Source organism: Erpetoichthys calabaricus, chromosome 15 (assembly GCF_900747795.2).
Source record: "Erpetoichthys calabaricus chromosome 15, fErpCal1.3, whole genome shotgun sequence".
Classification (NCBI taxonomy): Eukaryota; Metazoa; Chordata; class Cladistia; order Polypteriformes; family Polypteridae; genus Erpetoichthys; species Erpetoichthys calabaricus.
In genome coordinates, this window is record NC_041408.2 from 523,181 (window position 1) to 550,435 (window position 27,255).

A 27,255-nucleotide genomic window follows, 5' to 3' on the forward strand; every position below is an offset into this window, starting at 1 on the left:
CATTTAGATTAAATCATTAATCAGGGATGAAACTGAGTTAATTTTCTGGAAAATAAATGAGGTTGTTAAGGCTGAGCTTTATTAAGTACACTCTTTGTACGGCGGCGTGAGGAGAGACGTGTGCTTTGAAGGCTGCGCCCACGCCAGCTTCTCGCTTTTCCCTTCATTTTGATCCGCTGCCATCGCACAAGTGGCTGCCCGCCCTTCTGTGCGGTCAACGGCCTCATTTTCATCTGCAAGCTGGAGAGGGTCGCTTTTAATTGGGATTGTCGCTAGGTAGCCCACCATTGCGTCTTCCTCAGCTCGGTCTCTTCATTTTTTAATCCTCTCAGACCAGTTTTGAGTCACGGTGGGCACCAGACCATCACAGGGCCCACCTTGACGGGCCTTGGCCTCCTCTCTAATTTATCATCACTCAGCGGCATTCCTTCTCCAAGCTGTTACTTCTTAATGTCCTCCTCGCCATCTTGTCTTTGGTCTTCTGACCTTCTGCACACAGGCCTGTGCTGATTTAGAATTGCAAATCAAGCTGGCGCACGTGCTTTGGGGATGTGCGAGGGGCACTGGTAAAAAACCCACACAGACACGAGGAGAGCCAGCCGACCCCACCTGCACAGCGGCCGGATGTGCGTGGCACAGGAGACTGGCGTCCACATCTGCGTGCCAGCTGCAGGTTCTCCCCCCATGTCAGCCAGTCCAAAGACGTGCACGTTAGGCGGACTGACACTGCTGGATTGGCTCCTAATGTGTGTTTAGGTGTCGTTGTTTTCACCCTCTGATGGACTGGCACCCTGTCCAGGGGTTGTTCCTGCCCCACAGCTCAGGTTCTGTGGATTTGAAGGTGGATGGAGGGATGGATGCCACTTGGAATAACAGACAGCCAGAGGGCATCTGAGTGGCAAAAATAGTGCAGACTGGCCATGGGGAGCTGGAAAAAATAAAAGACACCATCAGCACAAGGGCACACTGCGCCTCCTTCCACTCACCCACTCCATTATTTATTGTCCTTCCATCATTCCATCCCAGTTTGTCCATCTTATGGTCACCTTGAACTGTGCATGGACATCTGGCAGCTTTCACACGGTCACTTGTGATGTGACACAACACACCGACAAGCCCGTGTCTGCCTTGACATTCATGTCGTTGGAGTCCCCGTCTGCTCCATGGCACCAACACACACACACACACACACACACAAACACACACACACACATGACGCCACGCTGTAGTGTCTCGTCTTCTCATATCAATCAGTCATATAGCGCCTTTCACCGATCCATCTGTGTCTAAACTACACAGCCCCCATTGTATCCAAGTGTCTGTCTGTCCGTCCTCCCTGCTCATTGTATAATTGTGTAGTGCCTTGCCTGGCCTTGCCAGAGTGCCATTCCTGGCGTCTTTTGTGTCTTTCTGTGTCTTTCAGTTTAAAGACCACTGTGAAATTTTAGCAAAGGGTCCAAATAGCAGCATAAAACGACTGGCAAAGGCCGCCTGGGGCACAGCGGGACAGCCACTCGGACCACTGAGAAACGGCCACGACGTGAAGCTGCCTGGTTGTGTCGGAGGAAGCCCCTCGACAACCTTCCAGAAAATGCAAATTCAGGAGCAGATGAGGGGGGCTTGAAGGAAATCCATTTGTGCATAATCAGGAATTTGAAGTGCCGGCCTTAGAGACCAAATTGATTAGTCTTAATGTGAAAGGGATTTGATCGACCGCTCTTCATCTGTAATGTCTGTCGACTGTGCAGAGCCTTTAAGGACTATATAGCGCCTTTCACACGCCCTTCTCTAGCCCTCGGTTATATAGCGCCTTTCACATCGACCTGTCTGTCTATCCGTCTGTGCCTTTCACATCGACCTGGACATCGACTTCAGGTCTCTTTCTGTCCAACTGTTATACAGCGCCTTTCCCATTTATCCTTTCTTGTTTAGCGTCTTTTATTTCTATTGATTTTTATAGCACCTGTCCACTCTCTATAATCTTAATACAGCGTTCTTCATCCACCTACGGGGGTCTTTGGGCTGTCAGCCATCACTGGGGAGTCTCTCGGACTCCAGGAGTTGCCCTCCTTCGATGCCCCCTGAATACACAACATGTGAAGTCTTTAGATGGCACGTTGGTCGGAGCCTTTGACCGAATGACCAAAGGAATTCCAGTGTCCCTGGTAGTTTTTCTCATTGTCGTCCTCTCTTCCCCCTGCACTGTCCTGCTGTCAGCCATTGCTTGTGGGGAGCTTTTCTTCCACCAGTAGGGTGTGTGGTGACCGACTGGCCTTGTGAGTTGTCCCTTTGGCGTCCCCCTCTGATGTTCCCTATAGAATCCTTGTATGACATCATGGACCTAAGTGTGGACAGCCTTTATATGCCATTTTAGTGGGAGCCCTCTGAGCGCAGGCAGGCCCCCCGCCGTGGTGCTTGCTGCTCCTTGTTAAATGGTATCTTGCTGGTGCTGAGCCTCTTCCGTCTGTCGTTGTTCTTATTCCTCCACCGTTTACACTCTCTTTGTGGTGGACAGTCGGTGACCGATCGCTCTGTGAGCCCCCCTAAAGTACGGCTTAGTGGGTGGCGTCCACCTGCCTAAACTCTATTTGGCATTGTGGGCGGAGCCTTTTGAGTTTGTCATCGGTGGGCCTATCAGTTGACCTGAGGAGGTGGACTGTGTTGGCTCCTCCCCTCTTCTCAGCTCTAGGGGTCTCCCACACTGAAGTCCTTTGCTGAGCAGTTGGAGCAGAGTGGCATCTACTCGAATCCTCCACTTACTGCCACCTTGTGGTACCCCAGGACTGCGTCATTGTGGTTTTTCGGCTTTGAGTGTCAGCGTATCGAGACTCGGAGCCCCACACTTGGGGCACAGGCCCTCTCGGAGCCGCGGCCCACCTTCCACTTGGCTCCTTCGCTCTCACCGGCGGCCACCTTGCGTTTCACTTTTCACAGAGTCGCCCCTCTCAGGGTTCCGCTGCCAGCTTCATTCAAATCCTTTTCGAATGGCCAGCGTCAGCTGTTGAAGGCCCTCGTAGGCTGCCAGGCCGAGAGCGGGGGACCCACAGACGTGAGCTCATTTACATCAAGTGGGGGACGGGGGGGTTGTGCGAGGTGGCCGAGATGGTGGGGGTCTTTATCGGCCTAAAGTGAGAGCATTCAAGGCAGACTGGAGCACTAAACACGCCTCACGTCACGGGCACTCAGCATGTGTTTAGCGGTGCCCCCCGTTTCCCAGGCCTTTTCACTTACAAGACGGATGGTCTGGGATGGCGGTGGGATGGGCCCTGAGGCCAAAAGTGATCTTATTGAAACATGTCATGAAAATGGAATGAGTCTGCTAAGAACAAGTTGGCCCACAGGACTGTATCACCTCGTCATCTTTTTACATGACCCTTACTGCGTCGTGTCCATTGATCTTTCTGACCCCAAAGCTGTGGCTAACGGACCTCCATAATCCGCCAGGACGAATGGATGAATGACAACGAATGTCTCGTCCTGCCAGGGTAAGATCAAAGGGCTCAGTGCCATCAGGTGGAGGTGCACATCCGACTCCCCGATGTGAGGGGACACCTGCTGACTTACCGCCTCCATCTCATTTCACAACAACAGACGACTGCGAAAAGAAGGGCAACTGACTGGGGAGGGGGGGGTATGGAAGGGAAAGTAAAGTGACAATCCAGCATAGCGACCCCCTCAGAGTCCCCAGTCGCCCTCTTGTGACTTTTGAGTCCCGCCGTGTCATGAAAACGCGAGAGTCGATGAATTTCTGTCTGCGAGGATTCATAAACCTCAGGCATCTCACTTTGATGTCCTAATTGCGAATATTCATCCATCAATGAAGACGAGCGTGTGCGTCATGGAAGAATTCTTTCGTTTCAGAAGAATATGAACGTTCTTGTTATTTGGTTTATAATACGTCACGCCGTCGTGGTAACTCCACTGTTACTAAGGACAGACCCTCAGGAGGCGCCGTGTGTCTCGTCACGAAGGCTCCTCTACGAAACAAAGCACCCACTTCAGCTCCGTGTCCGAGATGACGGAGTTCCGCCGTAAAGAGGGGTCCGCACTCATCAGTGCTCAACCAGGCCTCCATCTTAGTTGGACTTATCCCACTGCTGACACCAATGTAATGATTAAAGTGGTCTGTGACTGCTCAGGGGGCTGCATTTTACAGCAATCTTATTAATGCCCCCCCCCCCCCCCGGCCTCCTAAGGAGTGTGTCCCTCTCAGGCCAGGACCCCTAAGGCTGCTACAATATAATGCAGTACTATAATGTGTGCCAGCAATGAGAGGGCAAAGGGCAGGTGAGCCACCCCTCCAAGTCTGGACCACATTTGGGGGCGCCAGTACCGATGCCTTCCCATGTAATCCTCCCTCCTCCTTGTTGTTTCAGCTGGCTGGAGGTTAGGGTGGCACGCTGTCCTGTCCTGCCCTGCTGCCATTTCCTGTAGGCCTTTGGGCTTTGAGCACCTCGATAAGTGCCAACTCCGTCCACGGCCAAGCCCACTTCACCGGGCTCATCTCAACCAGCCCAACGGCTGCTGCCAAGGCCACAGTGGCATTAAAGAAGAAGTAAAGCGGCTTTGCCCGACTGGTGAGGATGACGAAGGCTCGGGGTGCGTCGTCTACTTAATCACCCGCCTTTTAATTAGAGAAGAGCTCGCATCCTGATTGTTGCCACCGAGTCCCCATAAATTCCAGCAGACGCCTTGCAGGATTCCACGACACCTATGAAACTCAAAACAAGCCTTGTAAGGTTTTATGATCATCTGTGGAGTTCCAGTAAAAAAGGAGGAGAATTTCAATGGCTGCCGCGCTGCATTAATGGCACCGTAACAATGGGCCTCTCTTCAGGCTTAATTAAAACAGTAAAAGTTGGGCCTCGTAATCTCGGCACGATTTATAAGAGCATCGCTGGGCGCCTTTTCTTCTTTGCCTTTTCTTTTAACACCAGATGACAGCTTTGCCCCCACAGCAGTGACACAGAAAGGACATCAGTGAGGACCGCGATGAGCTTGTGTGTGTGTGTGTGTGTGTGTGTGTGTGCCAACGCGTTCAAACAGAAGGCCTGGCGGACATTTCTTACACGTCGGTCTACTGGTGAAATTCGAGACAGTCGGACTCTTCCCAGCCCCTCGAAGTGGCTACAGAGCTGGTGGGCCGTACTCAACCCGCGATGGCTTTGGGGGGCCTCGCCTCCTGGCCGCCATGCCAGTCGTCATCTTCCTCTGCCTGCCATTCTTTGTGATGAGCTTTAGGCGGACAAAAGGACAGCCACCATCATCTCAATGGTCTGTTGATCACTTGGGTCGAGGTTCGGCCCCTCGCAGAGAGACTCGGTGGGGATGAGAAAAATAAAGAAAAGACGCTATATAAGGTTACTGGATCAGTCTGTGAGATATTGAACATACTTCAGGGTCTTCATGCTGTACGATCTGTGAGCGTTTACTTTGTGAGGTAGAAGACCACCCACCTAAACGTGAATAGCTGCATCAGGCATTTGAAATAATGAAATGTGTGCTTCAAGGCTAAATATTCTCGACATTTGTCACCCTCTGATGGAGGTCCATAGGGCACCATAGAACAAAGCAGGCACTAGTCACCACTGTCAAGCACACAGACAGCGACCTGGCACAGACTGGCACCCAAGTCCTGGAGCTGCGAGGCAGCAATATGAACCCCTGGGCTACTCTGTTAAGTGAACTGGCACTTCTAAATGGGTTGGGGGGGTGTGTCCGAGTGCTTCCCCACCTAGGGCTCATTGTGTCTCCGGAGGATCCATTTGGTGAGCGGTCCTTCAGGACGGGCATCGGGGAGGTGTGGCCGCCTGGTGGCATCCATGTCATCCTTCTCTCGACTGACTGCCTTCTTTTCTTTTCCTTTGCAGGAGTCCGCCTAGACAGAGTACGAGGGGGCCGTCAGAAATACAAGCGACGGATAGATGCAGAGAACAGCCCGTACCTGAACCCGCAGCTGGTGCAGCCGGCCAAAAAGCCATGTAAGCAATCCACTTCTTCATGCCGGGGCTCCTCGGGGTGGGCACGCTGAACCGCTTCACCAGACCTCATGTCGTCAAGTGTGTCACTCGCGAGTCCCCTCAGCCTCGCACATCCTGACCTGCTTAGCTGGCGTTAGCATGGCACTCGTGAGTCCATGTGCTGTGACAGACCTGTCACTCTTGATTTAGGTGACAGTGACGGCCTATTGGGCTGGCAGTGGAGCCCCATGGCAATGAACTTGGGCTGGAAACCAGGAGACCGCCGAGTCACTGACTATAAAAACTGGGGAGGGCTCAGGGGGCCATTCCACCTAAAATGGTGGTCTCCATTTGAGCAGCCGGTTCAATCGTTCCAAGACACTATACAAACGATGCCCTGCTGATAAGGTGAGAATGAGTGAGGCTGAGTCACCGAGCGCCCGGTGTGCCACCTTACTGCTCAGCTTGGAGGTAAAATGAGAGGTGGGCCTTCTTAGATGTTGTGTTTTTAGAAATTTGTCTCACATCACGCAACTGTACAGAAAAAGGAAACGGGCAGGAATGGCTTGTGCCCTCTTAACATGCCCTCGGCGTGCCCACGTTTGAATGCTGTGTTTCCAGTGGCGGACTAGAGAGCACAGGGAGGCTGGCGACATTTTCCTTGGACCCTGATTGATTATTTAAGTATAACAAAGTCATCGGGGATGAAAATTGGGTCTTATTGATTGTAATTAGGGAAACATTAAATAAGATCCACCAGCAGATAATGTTCACAGTTCTTTAATCCCCTGAGTGATGGGGCCGTCCGCATCGACCCGCGCCTCCTGTTTACCTAATGCTGAAAATATGAAGTCGCACAGTCAGCCGAGGAATTGCCTGAACCCCCCAAAAAACATTCATTCAATTACGAAAAGCCAACGTTATAGGAGTGTGTGTGTGTGTGTGTGGTGCAGGCCTGTAGAGGGGGAGCCCATGGGTGGTCCGTCATCTGGCCCTTGCTGAGTAGAGCTCACCGTACCCCGCACTCCTCCATGGGCATCGATGACGTGCGCTCTTATGGGGCAGGCGTGTGACTCAATATGCGAGTGCCCCTCTGATCCAGCTTGGTGCCACTTTAGCCGTGCTGGTGGGATCGGTGAAGTTCGAGTCCGTCTGTTCGTGTCTCTCTCTGCGTGTTCTCTTGATGTTCTCATCCTCGCTGTTTGTGGGGCTGATATCCTCGGCCTCATGTTCTGTACGTATGCTTGATTTATACGCAGTACGTACACTCAGACGGCCGCCTCTCATCTCTTGTCATCTGATGTCACTTCATAAAGCAGGACGCAGCAGTCGGCTTCTCTGCTGCCACCACCTCATCTCTCAGAGATGCCAGCGGGTGTGTAGTTGCGAGGAGAAAGAGCTCATCCCAGTAATGGTGACGTGTGTCCAGGTGACGTTCTGCTCCGGTGTCCAAATGCTACAGCTTGTCCTCATGGCGAGATCTCTCTGCCTGCAGCATGTGACACGTGTTAGGTGACGGGCACTCGTCTTGCTCGCTGTAAAGTGTCATTCACTGTATTTGATGTCAATATTATTTCTGTTGCTTTTCCAGAGCTGTGGCCGTTGTCATCGTTGTTACCGTAAGCGCGGTGCCACATGTAAGATGGACTCCAGTGACTGAGCCCAGAGAGTGTGGCGGACGTCCGTTTCTTTGCCCGCATACGAACATAAACCCATTTGCTCTTTTTTTCTGTTCATGTTCAAACACAGTCCCATTTGGCTGCCTTGCAGATAACAAGATTGTGTCCCACTTACTGGTGGCTGAGCCAGAGAAGATCTACGCCATGCCGGACCCCACGGTCCCCGACAGCGACATCAAGGCTCTGACGACGCTCTGCGACTTGGCTGACAGGGAGCTCGTCGTCATCATCGGGTGGGCCAAACATATCCCAGGTGAGCATCTGGCTGCCCGCCGCCTAACGCTCTCCTCGGTCTGAAATTGTTCGGGTGACCTCTGGGCGTTTTATCTGATTTTGGGGGTCCTGGTAAGATTATGCCTCATGGGATGGGGGGCTGGGGTGACACTGATGGCCGGCCTTGCTTGAGATTTTCTATCTGGGACTCAAAGAATTCTGATATTGACAGACATGCCGAGAGCCTGATTATTTATTTATTTATTTATTTATTTATAAGACTGGTTTAATCCTGCACTTTCTTTCACTGTGAGAAAGAAGAAGTTGAGAAAAGTGTAATCGTTTGCCACATTCGATTCCATTGCGCTGTCCGTCTGCTGCAGTGTGGCCTGTTCTGTTCTCTTCTGTTCTGCTCTGGTAGGACGCAGCACTGGCGGGTGTGCCAGTCCATGGCAGGGCGCTCGCGCACAAAATATACTCATCCCCCCCGATATCCCCCATTGGCAGAAGCTCCACACAGCCCCGTCACTTTCTGGACTTGCTGAGATCTTTACGGGGTCCTCAGAGCTAGGGACAACAGGGTGCCCAAGCACATTTGCAGCAGTCCTCGCCCCCAAAGTGCCAGTCAGAGACTCGCCAGACCCGTACAAGCCTAGCCTGTGGACGTTCCTGGTGAGAGCTGAACATGGGTCCACCGTACCACGCTTAACTTTACATGACCTACCAAACCACCCGAAGGCGGTCGACGGATGGCATACGGCTGCCCCAGGGTCTCTCCGGACTCTCCTACCAACACCAAGCCCCTCCAATGAAGGAACGTCTGACGTCACGCAGGGTGGCCCCGTCCCGGGCGTCTGGCTGCACTTGGCTGCGGTTTGCTTAACTTATTTGTCTGCTCTTAAACTAGTTTGTCTCTCCTCTCTGTATGGTACAGTAATTTCTTAATCAAATTGATGAGGCCCCCTTTCCCGGAGAGAACTGAAACCAATTTATTGGTCATGATACGGCAGCTATGTTGCTAACAGTCGTAACGAACTGTCAGGCAATCGCAGTGAAGCTAATTTGAAGTCATTAGGTGTGCAGCGTTCGAGCAACAATTTGTTACAGTGGTTAGGAGCGCGGCTGACATTTCTGAGCGCATTCGCTTAAGATCAGTTCTACCAGAGAACAGGAAAATTGTAAACTAATTTAAACATCACTCAGGATTACAGCGGCGCGTAGGCCTCAACCCAGCAGATAATGAAGCAGCAGGCTGCTGCTGCCGCCTGGGCTCAGCCGACCCACCTGCCCACCCGTCCGCCTGCCCGCCGTCTTCTTTGTTTCTGGCGAAGGCCTCATGGGGTCGCCATTTATTGGTCTGTTTGTTACTTGGGCCTTATGGAGAAGCGACCTCTGGGTCCTGAAAGCTCTGGGGAACGTTCCGGAATCAGGGTGTGTGTGTGTGTGTGTGTGTGCGTGTGTGCACTCGAGGGCCCCGTCTGGCTACGTTGGGGTACTCGGTGCAAGGGCTGCATGTCACCTGCCAGTAGTCGACAAACAGAGAGAATGGAGTGAGTCCTGTGAAAAAGTAAGTACACCCCACAGAAAGAGGGGGGTCCGCCTGAATAAAGGACCCACTTATCAACAGGCGGAAGGGCCACCCTTTAAGCAGAAATGTGTAACTGCCCACCAGTCTCTGACATCTTCCTTGTATGTCCTCCCCGCCCTCGGCCAGTCCATAATCCTCCATTTCTAATTCTGAGCCCCTCCTTGCCAGCGTGCTGCACGCCCTTATTATGTTCTGCGTCAGCGTCTGGACTGATGGCCTCACGTTCTCCCCAAGCCCACTTTGAGCCGATGCAGAATTCATGGTTGACGTGATGTATGTGAATAAATGGCAGATGGCAATGACATGGCCTGTTCCTTCCTTCTCATAATCCAAATGAACCCAACTGCAGATTTGGCAAAGCAAGTCCACCCCTCCATCTTCAGATCCATTACATGAGAAGTTGGGATGTTGCAGGTGGCTCTCTTTGCTATTGGTGTGTGTGGTGTCACCAAAGCCCCCCTGACTCGAACCCAACTGAAATGTTGAAATGGGCGGGACATGCGAGACCCACAGACATCTCGCCACTGGTGGGCCACCCCAGCATTTGGCTTATAATCTCGAGGACAGTAAATGATTGAAGAGGCGCGTGTTCCTTTAGCTGTAGCTACTGTGTGCCTCATCAAGAAAGTCAACGGGGGGCGCTTACTTTCTCACACAACTCTACATGCACTATTTGTTCTAACGACTGGCCATGAGTTTACTGGCACAGGTGCCAATGGCCCTGCCTCATGCCCAGCACTGTCAGGACAGGCCATCACTCGGCCTAAGCGGGTCCAACGACCTGACGTCTCAGCGCGTGCGTTAAACAGCCACACGTCTCGGACCCGCTGGAGACGCCCCACCGACGGGAAAGGGGGGCATTGAAGAAAATAAAAAGGTGAAGATGACACAAACCCTGAATAAATGAGCAGAGGCAGCGCGAGCGAGCGGGCAGGCGAGGGTCCCTTATCTGGGAGAGAAAGGCACAATGGCAGCCGGCAGCACTTGACTTCTTTATGGAAACGAGCAGGTAGAGGAATGAAAGGCGGCGCCCCGACGTCCCCTTTTTAGCGTGACAGGGTCCCTCCGGTTAGTAGCCTTTATGCTCTTCGAAATTGCTCACGCTTCTCCTATCTGCCAGGCTCTTTTTTATTTCTCTTTCAATTTTCGTCTGCGCTCGGATAAGCGCATTCTAACACAATATGATTGAGCTGTAAAATGGAACCCTGTCGCCTCTAATCTCTTTTATGTAGATACTGAGGCACTTGCACACTCCACTTCATTGCGTCCCTTTCCTTCGGCTCGGTCTCTTTCCCTTCTCCATTGTCAGGCAGGTGCGTGCGGAATGGGCTGCCGCGTAACGGGAGCTCCGTCAAACACCGCAGCTAGTTTTCACGGGGGCGTGATAAGGAGATTATCAGCTCAGTGGTCAGGCGTATTGTTGTGCCGAGTGTCGGATTAGAATATTCACATGGAACCTCGTTAACAAAGCGCTGGAGGTGCCGCCTTCGTCTGCCCGCTGATTGAGCTGTCGCCCTGGCTGGCCCGAAGCTCAGGGGTGCCACCGCAGCTGTCTCTCGAACCCTCACCCCTGCACCCGACTTGTCAGACGTGCACGGCACCCACATAGAATGGATGGAGAGACCCCCCCCCCCCTCCCCGGGCCCCCCCGAGTGATATGTGTTGGGGTGCTCAGTGGTTCGGGTTAACGCCTCACCCCTCCAGAGACTTTGGTACTTTGCAGTGTTTGGGTGGGTTTTCTTTGGGGGTTTGGGTTGCAGACACCTGAAGACCCCTCCAGGGTCGGTCCCTGCCACAGACCTGGACGCGGTGGCCAGGAGGAGCCACGGGGTACACTCGCTCGCTCTGCCCGGGTAAATCAGGAGCGGCCAAATGAAGAAAAACTGCAGGCACGGGGACACCGGGAGAACACGTCCGCCGCTCATGGATGGCGAGTGAGACGTCACACCTCTACACTGAAACTCTGTCGAGGACCCTTTAGCGCTGCTTTCTCTGCACGGTGGCCTTTCATTGTTGCACGTGTGACGGCGGCCAGTAGCGCTCGCGATTTCCATGAAGGTAAGTCGATGATTTTCCCATTGCTGTTATTTACGGCGGCTGTAATTCTCGGAGACGAGCGTGGATGGTCGTGGCGCGCTGGCCCGTCTGCTGGCCGCTTGGGCCCAGAGCCCCGCGTTGTCACCTCTGCTCGCAGCTGGCTGGCTCTTATCTGCGAGAACCAATCTCCAAATGAGCGCACGTCTATCACGCCTCGGCCTGACACTCTGAAAATATTGATTAATAGTTGCCCTAAGCTCCTTTTAGCAAATCAAATGTTCACTTTTAGCAAGGATTTCTCTCCTGATTTATTCAGCAAAGTGAAACACACTAAATTAACTTTGACACTTGAGCAAAATGGCTGAAAAAGCAAGGCTTTGGAGCGGAGAGGAGCAAAATGTGAAGTTTGAGAAAGACTGCGCCCAACCGTGTGTGTGAGCGGAGACAAAGACGTGACATTTGTCTTATGGCCACGTGTGTGTGAGTGTGAGAGTGTAAGTGTGTGAGTGAGTGTGAGGGTGTGAGTGTGTGTGTGTGTGAGAGTGTGAGTGTGTGAGGGTGTGAGTGTGTGAGTGAGTGTGTGAGGGTGTGTGAGTGTGTGAGAGTGTGAGTGTGTGAGTGAGTGTGTAAGGGTGTGTGAGTGTGTGAGAGTGGCAATGTGAGAGTGTGAGTGTGTGAGTGTGTGAGTGTGAGTGTGTGAGTGAGTGTGAGGGTGTGAGTGTGTGAGTGTGAGAGTGTAAGTGTGAGGGTGTGTGAGTGTGTGAGTGTGTGAGTGTGTGAGGGTGTGAGTGTGAGAGTGTGAGTGTGTGAGTGTGTGAGGGTGTGAGTGTGTGTGAGTGAGTGTGTGAGGGTGTGTGAGTGTGTGAGAGTGTGAGTGTGTGAGTGAGTGTGTAAGGGTGTGTGAGTGTGTGAGAGTGGCAATGTGAGAGTGTGAGTGTGTGAGTGTGAGAGTGTGAGTGAGTGTGAGGGTGTGAGTGTGAGAGTGTGAGTGTGACAATGTGAGTGTGTGAGTGTGTGAGTGTGTGCGTGTGAGTGTGTGAGTGAGTGTGAGTGTGTGAGTGTGTGAGTGTGAGAGTGTGAGTGAGTGTGAGGGTGTGAGTGTGAGAGTGTGAGTGAGTGTGAGTGTGTGAGTGTGTGAGTGTGTGAGTGTGAGTGAGTGTGAGGGTGTGAGTGTGAGAGTGTGAGTGTGACAATGTGAGTGTGTGAGTGTGTGAGTGTGTGCGTGTTCAGGGATAGCACTAAAGGACTGAGGCCCAGGGATGAGCCCTCCTGGCACCGCTGCCTGTCCTCCAGGTGGCCCCCGGGCTTTTTTCAGATTCCTCCCCCATCCAGAAAGATGGGCGTGTTGGCTTAATCGACACTAGAAATGGGTGGCATTGGCACTGGCTCCCCCTATGGGCATCCAGAGTGGCATGAGCAGGCAGTACTGAGAAAAGGCAGGAAATAAAACGAATGTGGAAAGAAGGCCCGGCTTCATGGGACCTAGAGGACCGTCAACTTAGCATGACATTGTCTCATCTGCTCAGGCCACTTTCTACCAACACTGGGTGGGAATCACTCACCGCAGAGCCATCATTTACACACACCCACCAATGGGGGGCTTGTCTGGAATTGCCATATTAACCAAATGGACACAAATTTGGCATGTATTGGGTGGGAAAGGGGATGATGACTGGGGCATGGTGCCGGCGGGCATAAATAGAAAGCATAGAAATCCTTGTGTGTGCCAGTCTGCTGTGGCATCAGTGATACCAAGCAGGTTTGTGGTGTGCGATTGTGAGAAGGCCGTTTATGGCGTGGCTGCGGTGGGCATCCCGACTCCTCTGACCTGGTGCCGTCAAGAGCGCGCGACACAAACATCCAACCCAAGCAGGATCTTCTAATCCCACGGCGTTCTCTCTTTTTATTCGCTCGCATGTCCCTGTGGCTCGAGTGGGCTTCATGCCCGCTTAACCTATGTTAGGAGGAGAGTTTGTTTCTGTAGAGAGCTGCGATCGAGACAAAAGTGAAAGTGAGGTGGTGGGTGACAATGGCGCGGCCGTGGGGACGGCTCTCTCCCCGGTGACACTGTAGGCACGCGGTGGCGGTGGCGCTTTCTCGTCATATCGGTATTGCTGAAGCTCGACGGTTCGGCTCCCTCGCTGCTAAACTTACAGTTTGCTTATCAAAGGGAAAATGACTTTTTTCCTCATTTGCTGTCATTTCAAAGCATTAATGCTCTGTGACATGATAATAAGGCATATTTTTTATGACAGAACTCGTGATGGGTGTATAATTATCATAATCATAGGTTTTACATTCAATTATTACATTTTGTTTGAAGAGATTTAGCAAATGTGACACTTAATTTCATTACTGGTGCTATCCGTCTCCTGTATATTCTTAATGATGATCCTCAGTTTGTATTAATAAAAATATCGACTTTTCCAGATCCACGCCTGACCGTATTATTAGCTTTAGTAAGCTTATTAAACAGTTAGGTATTACAAGTGGGATAAAAGGGCCTTCCCTGGAATTAGACAACCTGATTCAAAACAGAGCCAATTTTCTGTGGATCACGTTACACCAATTGAGATCGGGAGAAAAACACAAAATGGAACTGCAGACGGGCTGGAGAAGACGCTGAGAAGACCAAAGTCGCGCGACTCTCCGCTCCCCCTGACGCCACACAGTGGGCTGTGCTCCTCATTTTAGGGCCCACCGTTGATCACGCGGTTTATGGGGTGACTTCCACATCCCTGGCCAGACGAACTCCTACGGATACTCAGAAGACGACCTTATGGTAAAGAAATGACGACAATCAATCAAATCCATTCAAATTAAAGGAATGCGGAATGTAGTTGTAATCATTAAGGTGGCACCAGAGAGTGGTGCCATGTGGCATGTCGATCAGCACCGGCGTGGACAATGAGAGCCCCATAATGCCGAGCGCCCAGAATGGCAGCCCCAGTTACTCTCTATGTGACATGGGTAGATCTTTAACAGCTTCCCCCTAGCACACATGGATTATGTGCCTAATTCTGGTCGTGTGCCTGGTGCTACCCAGATTGACGCCGGCCCTCCATGGCCCATAACAGGATTAATGGGGTGCCACGTTGGGCACTGTAAGAACGTTTAGACCTCGTTTGGAGGGACAAAATGACATCATAACAGGCAAAATGAAGGCTGAAGAACCTCATGGACATCCCAGCTGGGTGGTGGGTTGGATGGGGGGGTCATGGGGGCCCACCCCCCAGTGATTTTGTTCTTCTGTAAATCGTTTTTTATTCTTTTTAAAAACAAAAGTGATAAAGGGGACCACCTGATGAGAAATGTTCAGTTTCAACAAGACAATTAAGACCCCATGCCACCGACGAGACCCCCACCACACCACTCCCCAAAAACAGTGCTACCTGCATGCCTGACACATGACAGTGACATTGTTGAGGATTGGTCAAAGCGTTGTAGGGGTGGGGACATGCTGGACTCTGCTGGCAGAGAGGACGACACCATAGCCTGGTGTTGTGTGCAGAGGGTCCTTGTGTGCTTTGTCTTCTCTAACGTACGGAGATGAAAGTGTTTGGGGGGTTGTCTGGTATGCCAGTCCATGCCATTGAGCCTCACTCCTTCTCCACGTCAATACAGGGAGGACCACAGGCGGGCACCATCTGGGGAAGTTTATTTAGTGACCACCCCAGCGCCTTACTAGTGTCACATCTTGAGTTTGAGCAGAAGGAACGAGCGTCGAGGCCGAAACGAGGGTCGAGAAATAAAAGCAACCAAAGATCAGTAAGCGGAAAGAACTTGAAGGAGCGACTAGAAATGAGGGTTCTGAATCCACAACTCTGTGATCACCTGTCGTGACACGACCTCCGGCGGCAGACCCCTAACGACAGGAGCTCCAAAGTGGCGTCAAGCGTGAACACCAAAGAGGCGGACAAAACGGACCAAAAATGATTAACCTTGACAACGAAGGAGAAATCGCCACAACTGGAAGTCCAAATCGGACCCCAAAATCGATGTAAAAAAATCATAACAGAAAAAGGGCCGCCGTCCTAACAATTATGGAGGGAAGTAGTGTAGCCCCCCCCCCCCCCCCCCCCCCCCCCCCCCCCCCCACAGTGGGTTTAGCTAGCTGGTTAAGTGAAGGCGATGTGTCCACGTCCATCAGGAGCCAAAGTCCACAATACATCAACAGTGGGCCGATTGTGTTAGCCCGTCGACCAAGAATGAAGAGCACCAGCTTGTCACGTCAGACCCTTCTCAGGTGGTCCGTTGGCCATCACAGAGCTCTCACTTTCGACAATCCACACACACGACTAATGGCTGACGTCAGTTCTGGGGGGCTTACTCACCAATCCAGTATTTTAGTTCTGCGTGAAGTTGCGTCGAAAGTCAAAAGGACGTTTAAACGTTTACGCTAAAGATGACGAAGACCAGCCGAGCAGCGGCGCGGTCCCCGCCGGCAAATGACCCACATGGTCCCGGTGTGACTCGAAGGAGAAGCTGCGGCCCACCCTGGCCCAGTCGGAGGACCCGCAGCCTCAAAGCTCATCTGGAGGAAATCCTACCAATGAGAAAACCTATTTGGAAAATTTTCATGATGGAAAAGATCACATCCATATCCATTACCAGGCTATAAAAGCTTGTGTAAAACACTGCCTAGTAATTTTTATTAACAGCGGACAAATCGTGTAATCTGCTTTACGTTAATGGCCCTAAGTATTTAGCTTTATTGAGGGTGCATTAAATAATTGCATCCGAGGAAAAATATGAGGGTTTCCCTTTCTGTGAAATAAAGAAAGTGAGTGTCAGAAGAAATGGCCACCAAGGGAATTCAATTAACCCATAAATTGTCTGAGGTGCCTTCTGAAGTCAAAAACTGGACGAGACGCCATTAAAAAAATAAAAACCAAAAAAGGCCCAGTCCTTCGACGCGTCCTGGTGACTGTAGGGGCCCAGTGGGGTCTGTCGAGCTTTGGAGGAGAACCTTTGAAGAGGATCTGAGGGCCAAAGCTGCTCGCGTGGTCCTTATGTTGAGTCACATCACGTCCTCGTTTGTACCTGCTGCCGTCCGCGGAGTAAAGTCCGTCTCTTCTTCAGCTTTCCACTGAAGTCAAATCCAAAAGAGCATCCTCAGGGTCCGGGGGTCCCCATTGAGTCGGCTCATAGAGCGGCTCCGGGCTGAGCTGGTCCTGCAGGACGTGCCGCTTGGCCGTTTAGTGGTTTGGTTTTGGGGGGTCTTTCCAGCGAAGAACAGTTGGACTGATTTCTCTTCAACTCCCCACTGATGTGTCTCCTGCATTAGCAAGTCCCCTAACTCGGCGCTGGGGACCCCCTGGGGCTGCAGGATTTAGTTTCTGTTTTGAATTGGACTCCTAGCCTAATTAAGGGGGCAGATATTTGCCAGTTTGTATGTTTTGGGTGGTCAATGATGAAATGACCAAAGTGAGTGTGTTAGTACATTCTAATGAGAATTAAGCAGTGATACTGTGTGTGTGTGTGTGCGTGTGTGTGTGCGTGTGTGCGTGTGTGTGTGTGTGTGTGTTATTGTCCTCCTCTTGACTTACTGGAGGGTCTGACGCTGAAGCAGCTGCTGCCTTCCATCACCGGGCGTCTGCTCTGCGTCTACTCGTTTCAAATTGTCACTATTAGGATACAATGAAGGGAGCCGAATAAGAGAAAATGACAGGAAAACCACAGAAAGCAGAAATATTTGTGAATGCCAAGGCGTGCAAACGTCGCACTGCTGTGCTAAGAGAAGAGAGAAAAAGCCCAGCTGACTGAATGAGGTCCATCGTCATCGTCAATAGTCGTCACCCATTGGGTGGAACCCCGAAAGCTGCAGCCACAGGGGGTCCCGGGGCTGAGTTTGGCCGACACTATTTGTTGGTCTGAATCTTCATTGTTCTGTTACTTAGCAGGCATCTAGTAGGGGGGCATGTGAAACAGCGCTATACGTGGCCCCCCAATTCAAATGATTGCTTTAAATTGGGCCACCCTGAGAGCTGCTGTGCTCATGTAAGTGTCATCATGGCCTGCCGCTCTCTTTGAAAGTGACGGCTGGTGAAGATGTCACCACACAGCCTTTGATCTGGCGGTACTCTGCCAGCGCCCGTTTCACTGCCCCTGGGCCCGGCGCCCGCCTGAGTGCACGGAGGGAGCTGCTCGCCAGATTTGTCACGGCCATCAGCCTTGTTGACTGGGGTGTGATTGCCAGTTGAAAAAACAAGGCATTATTGCTCATTTTTCCCTCTTATTAGTTTGATTACATTTGCAAATCAAATCAATCCATCAGACACGATAGGGCCGCGTCCGCAATTTGAAGGCCTAGTAATCTCCATCTAATAAGATGCAAATGTGTCACATCGGTAAGTAACCAATAAATCATTGGTGTGTCTTCGGCAATCATTAAATATCAGAATGAACAGTCAATTTTTAGTATTTTCAATTTGCGATATGCTGCTGGAATATAAAGATAGATGGACATAATTACACAAACCAAACACTATTTCAACTCATTCCAGACAGCAAATGTAGTGGAAGGTATAACGGGCCTGTCAGCGCACTGCATTATTTCTGGCGGTTCATGCAAAGTTCACAGACGAGCACGAAATGGCCAGCCAGGCCAAACGGGATTGGACCGGATCTGATCCCATTAAACGGGGGTCCCTGCCTCCTAGCAGACGAGCTTTAGCCGTAAACACCGGCACACAGACGCCGGCGCCGATGCCGCATCACGCACGCAGCGCACCTAAAGTAACTCCCGCCTCGCGGGGCGAGTGGTCCTCGGGCCTTATCTGCAGGTGAGGGGCCACGGCAGGCAAGTACAGACGTTCAGGACTCCTTCAGGGGCTTTCTGGCATTTGGTTTCAGCTTCACCTTGGGCCCCTCGAAATGACAGTCGAGAGTCCGTTTGGTAAGCCCACCTACCCCAAACCGCACCGAAAGGGAAACAAACGGCGGGAGTGGCGTCTCCGATTTACAATTTGTCACCTCGGAGCCCAGCCTGGCGCGACTACAACAAAATCGGGGTCTCCAGCCCGCTTTGAAAGAGGAAAGTGGAAAAGCTGAGATGATTAAAGAGCCTGTGGTCTGGCAGCCTCCTCCTCCTCCTCCTCGTTGTAACGTTTAGTATTTGGAGTTTCTTGTTTTTAAGTCCATTGGAGTTCAGCAGTCATTAGAATGAATATATGGCAGAAATCCACTGGGGGATCCCTGGCTTCTAATCATTAAGAGCGGCTATGATGCTCAGATACGCCGCGTATTCCCCTGTCTCAGTTTTAACAAAGAGAATTCCCGCAGTTCAACACATTTGTAACTGTCACACTCCTGGGGTACACAAGAAAGAAAAAATAACTTGCTGATGTGGCTTAACAAAGGAGGCAGGAAAACACAAACACACGCACACGCACACACTCACACACACACACCGCCAAGTACTTTCAGAAGATCCCAATTTGGGGAACGTCAGGGGAGATGCAAGAAAAGAAGACAAAGAGCAAAGGCCGCCTTGCTAACACGAGGAGGAGGAGGAGGAGGAAATGGGGGCCGGAATGGCGTCACCACTTAATAAGTCATTAGCTACGCAGCACCCGTGACATCGACTCACGCAGGATCTGTGGACTAAGTGGCGGATCGCAGAGTGTGGGTGGGCTTCTTCTTAAAGAGGCACGTCGGACCCTAACCTGCAACTTACGTTAACGCTCGGCAGTCCGCTGCTTGAAGAACTGCAACCAAAGCTCACATGTGTTTATTAATAAGAGCGAGGACAAGTGGCCGGCTATCAGAATGGCCGCGGGGGAACTTGACCGTCCAAAATACGTCAGGTGACCAGTGCTGTGACGTTACTGAATTGACATCAACAGAGGAGGACCCCCTAGGAGGTGCGACAAGAGGACGACTTATCACGCTCCATGAATCCTACACCTCAACTGATGTCACTCTCTGGCCGTGTCCCACCATACCTTGAGCCGTTTTGGAGGGCTGTGTGTCTGCGGCTAAAAGTGAAGTACTGTGGACAACGTGCAGTCGTCGGTCCGGAGAGCCGGCCGCTCAGGTTCTTCTTTGAGCTTTTAACATTCAGCACTTCTCAAGCCGATGAACAACAACGTGCCACTGGAGCAAAGGGGCGGAAGATGAGATGTCTCTAGATAACCAACCCTAAGAGTCGATTGTTTTTGACTTGACAGAAGAGACAGACAGCAAAACCGTAGTCAGAATGTCGAAGTCGTGATTCAGATAATTGAAACATAACACACATGCCAAAGGTTCGAGTCCTGATCCTCCAATCACGGATAACAGGAAGTGCCTGGCACCGCCCTTTAAACTGTCGCCATGGTGACGCCACATGCCACGCACTTCTGCTCATCCATACATAGAAATGTAGCAATGGAGTCACAACGCCAGACCAATACAGATGGGGCTTCCCAGAAGACCCCCCTCATAACATGTCCTACCTTAATTTACAAAATATCAGAAAAAGCGCGTTAAGTGTAGTGATGTGTGAGCAGATAAAAGCAGTGGCTCTGGCTGGTGACGCCAAGTCGGCTACGATTCGTGTGCTGGTGGAGACTAAGGCCCGGGTTACACGCACACATCACGGCATTCCCAGCATTATTTTGAACACATCGTCCGAAGTTAACGAGATGCCTGCAGCACTTGCAGTACCGGTAACACTATGGGTGACGTCAGCGTCGTCATTCACTATCGACATGTGACAACAAGCCGCATTGCAGACCCTACAGGACCACCGTGTGTGCTTCGATGTTCGATGAAAGGTTCAATGAGGGGACTCAAATCATCACACTTCATGCCAAAGTGTTTGTGTTGCTTTTCTTCATCCTTTACTTGCACAGACGGTACGAGCGTGACATATTCCCCATCAGAATGACGCGATACATTTAAAGGTCTCACATACCATCTTTTGTGTCACTGGTGTCATCTTTTTTACATTTTTTTTTTTTGCTCCTTTTTACGTTTTTCTTCCCTAAACTCACAACACGTTGAACGCGGACGTCGTTTTCTCACCGCGATTATTTCTCACACTGCCACCTGCTGGAATCCTCCAGATTTCCATAAAGTCAGTGCACTGCTCGCGTCACATCGCGTCACTTAGCGTTAAGCACACCCCCGGCCTAAGGGGACTGCATTTCACACTCAAGTCACGTCTCACGCAGAATTGTGGGGATTTGGAACAAACCACCGAGTCGTGCAGCTGAAGTGGAAGCCTTGAGAACGTAACAGTTGGCCAACCAGAAGAGCAATCCTGGCACTGAATGGTCCCCCCTCTATTCTGTGATGCATGTAAGCCCGGGCTAATGCAGCCCATCATGGTGAGGGGCCAGCTGCCCATCCCCGTTATGTCCTTTAAAAGTCCCCTCAATGTCCTCAGGATCCTCACTTCCCATCTTCTGTCAAAAGTGTCTGGGGCCCCACCGCCACCACGAACTGGATGAAGAGGGGCTCCAGATGCTGAACCTCATACATCAACGTCCTACTCGGGGAGGTTTTCAAATTCCCTTCCGAGAGCAGAATAAAGAGGCCCGGCTTTCCTGCGTCACTTGCCTTGTGTAAGATAAATACTTGGAAGCTGCGAAATCTGATTGCAGAACCTGTTGAAGTGCAGCGTGGCGCGGTGACATATTGCATCTTGTAGCGTAATTGCTCAGGGCGAGACCCTCGTGGAGGAGATGGTTAGGATAGTCATTTGAAGCCATCGTCCCCCTCTCAACTCCCTGAGCACCTCGCGCGTCTGAAGAGGCCCTCACGGGTGTCACGCTAGAAAGGCCAGCGGCCGAGGGGGTCCGAGTGCTCAGCCGGCAGCTGCCCTCCATCACTTCCCCGCTCTGCTCCTCCCGTCAGGCCGTGGCGTGGCGCGGCGGTGTGGCGTTTGTGCCAGGATTTACAGTTTATCTTTATCTGTGGCTTCATCTGGGGGTGGCTATTACCGCTGCCTGGCCCGGTTATTGTTTGGGCCTGATAGATCTCTCTGTAGTTCATCAAAGGAAGCTGAATGCCTCCAAAGCCATTGGGTCCAGCTGATGATGAAATACGAGCTATCAGCCCTGGTAATGGCTGTAAAATTTCATAATTACACGGCCTTTATTACATTGCATAATGATCCTGAAGCTGTATGGAACAATTAATTAAGATTTTCAGCCATGGCTTTTTCAGAAATTAAAAGGTGCTTATTGCTGTGAAATGGGGAAGTGTCTTGTCTTCTGAAGGCATTAAGGGGCCTTGTCTTTCCGTTTCACTTGCTATCTGCGAAGGGCCCGGCTGCTGTGGGCTTGTTTTTAGTTTGTGGACCCCCGGGTTGCATTTGATGGGATGACGTGACCCTTCGTCTTTTGGGGAGGAGATCAGTTAAAAGGGAAATAAACCAAAATCTCAATCCATGTCAGGGTCTCTCGGCCCAGAGGTTCTCCTGGCACCCTCGGGTACAAGGCAAGTGCCACCCCTTAACATGGTGTTGGCCCACTGCATCCGATTAAGCGGACCTCCAAATAGTTTGGGTGGGTGGAATGTGCCAACATCACCCACCAGGACTCTTGACCAACTGTGCCACCCCACTGGGCACTCAGTGTGATAATAGCCATATAAATGGTCCATGTCGCTCCCCAGTGCTGAACGTGTGGTGCCTTGGTGGTGCTGCTGTCCCCACGTTTTGGCCCTGACCCAGTGTCTCTGATTCTCTGTCGAGTTTGACCCGTCCTCTCGGTCTGATTCATCATGCCACCTGTTCTGGTCAGGTCACCTGTGTTCTCATGGGAGCAGAGGTGGGCATTGGCTGTCCTTGAAGGTCACCGTCACCCTCCATGGCTTTTCCTACAATTTTCAGACACTGCAGTTCAGCATAGCAGGTGACATTAAACTGATTGGGCATCGGGGTGTGTGAATGGTGACCTTGATGAGTGACTGGCATCCCATCCAGGGTCCTAACTGGCACATAATACTGCTGGGGTAGACCTGAGCCTCCCACAAGTGGATTAAGGTGGTTAAGAAAAAGGATGGAAGAATGAAATTGACATCACGAGAGCATGTGAACCTTTGAGTGGGCACCGACCAAGAAAGTCTGCCCGGGATCTGGCCTTGTTGTTACAGTGGTCTCAGTCAACTTGACACGTGCAGCACAGCTGAGGGGTAAGTTGTGTCCTCGCCAGCTGGGTTTCCCTTCTGCACAGGCAGCAGACTGAATGGCCTTCCAGCAAATTCTGCCATCTTCTAGCTCGGGTTCACTTTGCCCCACTTTGTTTCATGCCCCGCTCTTTGCACACAAACTCGTTCAGCCAGAGTGGCTTTTCATCTTTTCAGTCCATCTCTTAGCTTCTTGCTTGGCGGGTCTTTCCTCAGGTGTCGAGGAGACTTCTGGACTTGAATTGTTGCTGTGCCTTGTCCCCATCGTTCTGCACTCGCCATCTCCTTTTGTTTCCTCGGATTGCCCGATTAGGTCTCTGTGTCATCAAGAAGAGCCGCTGTTTAAATGAGCACCAACACCACACACTGTTGGCCCCTCTGCTGGCATCACTGTGGACGTTGCCTCGTGTTCCTAGTAGAACGTGCCAGTAGTGCTGGTGGATTTGTTACTCGCACAACTCACTGGAGGTCCCAGTCCCTGACGGGCCAAAGGCGACATGTCACTAAAATGCCAACTACAAGCAGATGCTTTGCTTTTGTGTGTTTTTATTTTTATTCCCCACCATTAAAACATTTTGTGTGCTTGTGCGGGGTCCGGATCGACATTTGCCATTTTTACTGTCCTTCAATGCATAGACGGCGGCTTTGACATTATGTGTAGCGCACCAACACGCTTCTTCAGGTGGTTAGCGTTCTTGAACTCACCGCCACCTTACAGTCGATTGTGCCATCTGTTCTGCCCTCTCCTGTGGCAGGCCGTTCATGGAGGTGGCCTTTTGTAAGCGAGGAGTTGTCGATGAGACGTTCTTTACCGCTGGCTTCATGCTGCACGACTTTTCTGACGATTTTCAGTTGCTACCTTCATTGGCGTAATCTTTAGAAAATCACAGCAACTCGTTAGCGCTAGTGGTGCCATGTCTCGGCCCCATTGACTCAGGTCAAGTGTGGGCTCTTGTGTGGATTGGCATTAACAGCCACTGAAGTACAAGGTGTCGAGTGTCCTGAAAGAGTGAGAGACAATGGTGGCCTCAGGGACAAGGAAAGCAGGTGATCTGGATTTTCGTTTTGTGGTCGAGATTGCAGTGCTCTTCATGTCAAAGTAACGTAACGCGGCCCTGATGGAAGGTCACAGGGCAGCTGTGTAGTCAGTCGTCCCTGCGACTTGTAATCGAGTAATTGGACGCCTTTAGAGGCTACGAGATTCCACCACTGGAGTCGTTAAATCCAACGTGCTGCCCGCCGGGAGGTCATGTCGAGGCCTCCTGTTCCACAGCCAAGCACCTGGAATCGCTGAATGTCCGGAGGGGCACAAGCTGAAACGAAGCCTGAGCAGACACTCAGACACGTACCCTCCAAGTAAGTCAGACGTCACGCTTTATCAAACCAGTTTAATCCAGTTTGAGTCACGAGCCTCACCGGACCCAGACAGAGCACCAAAGCCCAAACATTTTGTGGTGCTTGGCCATTTTATTTCATAGTGCGGGTGTGTTGGGCCTTCACCTACCAGCGGATCATCACCTTGTCGTGCCACCATATCTCACGTTCAGAGCCTGGGCTGGGCGCCATCTTCTAACTTCAGCCTATACGGCGCCCAGTGCCACGAGGGGCAGAAAAGGAGTGCCAGTCCGTCAAGTGGCATGTCCTTAATCCTTAACTTGTGCCCGTAAACACTGAGCCCTTTACATGAGCAGATGGACTGGCACTGGTACTGGGAGAGAACTTCCAGGATTTTTAAAGGTATCGCCCCTGTCCCGTGCAGCCTGAACACGATGTGGACACGCTCATCTATCACAGATATGAAGACGCCGCCGCCGCTGCCGCCGCGTGTCAGGTTGTTAGTATCCAGGCAGAGCTCTGTTCCACTTTTGTTTGCTTGGATGCGGCTTCCCCGGGGAATTCAACGGAAGTTTGCAGGAGTCGAACAGAAAATCCTTCAGGATCAAAGAGAACAAAGAGAAGAGAGCCCCCGTGGTGGGCCGAGCGCTCGACGGACGCAAACGCCGGAGCCAAAGCAGATTCACCGGCCAGGCGCCAATGTCATTGCTGCCACCCCGCACTGCAGTGGCAATGGTGAGAATGACAAAGCAGCTCTCAGATGGGGTAATTAAAATGTAAATATTGATATTTTATTATTTGAAATTGCTTTCCAGTGCGGTGTTTAATATCACTCCATCTGTGCGGCTCTGTTTGGCGGTCACTTTAGTGCAGCCCTGGGACTCCAAGCAGCGGTTCAATCCCCCGTTATGTCAAACTGCTTGTTGCCGCTTAATTTTGATATCTAATTAAGTGGAAAAGTACAGTCCGTACAGTAATCCGTGGCATCTTAACCAGCTGCTTGGGTATATTTAGAATTAATCTCCACTACGAATTGGTCCTAATGTATGCAATTAAGAGTCTGCCGATTGCTAATTAGGTGTATTAGAATCAAGCGGCTCTTTCAGACTAGTGATTAGTTGGTGAAGCAACATCCCGCTCCCGGGGGCAAATGTAAAGATCGGCAAGGTGCCGTATGCCGCCCAGGTATTCCGACCTGCTGGAACAGACCGGGAGAGCTCCTGGATTCCTCGACAAAGGCTTAAGAGGATGACATTCGATCGAGGGAGGCAGGCTGGCCGACACTCAGCAGCATTTCTAAACTCGCTGATCGGCGGGCCACCACAAGTTCCCCAGAGCAGTTGGCCCCTTTACGTGTCTACGTGGGGTACCTTTGGAATGATCCGTTGGTAACCATTACTGGGCCGTCCACAAATGCTCGAGTGTGGCCCCTTTGGCACTTCACTCCTCTGGGCCGACTTAAAGAAATGATAAGGAAGGCAACAATGACCCTGGATGCGTACAAATGTCGCTAATCTGCCAGACTGGAGAGAGCCAGCCTGGGTGTCAAATTCAAACATTAAGCTGTGAGCCCCCATTTCTCGGGGCAAGCGCACTGAGCCACGGCGTGGTGGTCTGCATGAACGGACGACCCCCTGAACTCGACTCTGAGCGACTGGGAGTTTCTTCATGCAGTCATCTGACCGTCTGTCCTACGTTGTGGATTTTCATCAGCATCTTTAAAAATGTTGTAACATTCTCAAACCGTAACAGCGCACCAGCATCGCCTTCGATGATTTTATTCCTTAAGGCCTTTTACTGTCATTTGCAACAAAGGCTGGCAGGTTCAGCCCTGTGGCCCCCCTGGCTGCAGCTTTTCGTCCCTTTTCTTTGGTGATGACGCCGCTCTTTCCCGGGTCCTGCACCTTGGTGTTCCTAAAGAGGGGAGTTCCTGCATTTTTATTGGAGTTTAGGGGTATTTCTTTATGAAACACGTGGGGCCATTTCATGTTCTTAAGATCAGCAGGTGTCCTGACATGGCCGAGGGAGTCGAAGCCTTTCCACTCTCCGTATCGTTTGCTTTGCTTGTTGTTAATTCTCATTGTTGGGTCTGATTAAGGGAGCAAAACTAATAGGAAAGACCCTAATATCTCTAATTGTAGTGTACCGTACCTGGCAAACCATCCCGACTGTAGACCGAGTGTGTCAGTCTAACACCATACTCTCCGACATTCACTTGGTGCTCCCACCCCGGGCAGTGCCAGCCACCCCTGCCACTTTATTACAGACATTTATCGCACTTTAGCGGGTTTAAGAAATGCACAATAAGAGAAGAAACATAAAAGGGCGGCTAGATGAACAAAGAGGTCCATTATGGGGCCCACCAACTGTGGCGCTGCTGGGTGAAGACCTTCAGGACCCCTGAAGAGCTCGATCCTTTAGGAATAGTGCTGGGTGTGACTGGCCCAGCATTGGTCTGGTGGGCTCCCACCTTCAGCCCCCTGAATTAGCCGAAGTGTTGAGTGAGGATTTCCATCGCGGCACGGCGTGTTGTACTTTTACAGCCACTGATGGTGAAATGGCCGCCCTGATGTCCAGTAGACAGAAGGCGGATGTTTTTACTTTCGTTCATTTTGTTCTTTCCTTTAATATGGCAGCTGCTGACTCAGTATTTCAGAGGGTCATTGACGTCTTTTCTTTAAATTTCTTCAACACATCGGCTGACGTAGTCGTCGACATCTCACTCTACCCCATGAGCAGCTCACCTCCTACGCCAGCCCAGGCAGGCCCTTCGCTTCCACATCTGCGGTCACTTCACACGGTGACACATCTGTCACCTCACAGTCCCTCACAGTGCCTGGCGCTTCTGCCCTCAGCAGTTAAAGTAAGAAACGGCAACAGCAGCCGGCAGAATCAACAGAAAAAGAAGATGGAATATGGCAGGAGGATGAGGACCTCCCAGCAAAGGTCACAGAGTGGAAGGACTAACCGACATGTCACCAAAGTCTATGACCCAGAAACGGCCACACATCGACTTGTTTCAAGAGTTCATCCGCAATTCTGGACAAATCGTTTCCCACAACGCTGACCTTTATATGGTCATGCCAATGACATCATATGACGGGGATTTCTGGTGCCACCACACCCCCTGGCAACAGTTCACCAAAATGATGCCATCCACAGAAATAAACAAAAGGCAAAAAAAAAAAAAAAAAAAATTTAAACGAAATCCATCAGACAAATAAGTAGAGGGTGTAAAAATCTGTGGAAAATGCACGGCATATGAGGAAAAAAAATATTTAAAAAGTAAAAGATATTCTCCAAAAAAGAGCATCCATCGTCATAA

At 51.2% G+C, this 27,255-nt stretch overlaps 1 protein-coding gene across 5 annotated transcripts in view; it reads left to right on the forward strand.

The window, feature by feature from the left end:
- esrrga (estrogen-related receptor gamma a) overlaps nt 1–27,255 on the forward strand; it is a 116,424-nt gene that overhangs the window by 76,014 nt on the left and 13,155 nt on the right. For 4 of the 5 annotated variants that reach the window (XM_051919232.1, XM_051919233.1, XM_028820597.2 and 1 more), the window contains exons 4-5: nt 5,871–5,981; nt 7,710–7,892. In XM_051919232.1, coding sequence (XP_051775192.1) covers nt 5,871–5,981; nt 7,710–7,892 — 294 coding nt within the window. The remainder of the gene's footprint in view (nt 1–5,870; nt 5,982–7,709; nt 7,893–27,255) is intronic. The other variant, XM_028820598.2, reaches the window with a different exon arrangement.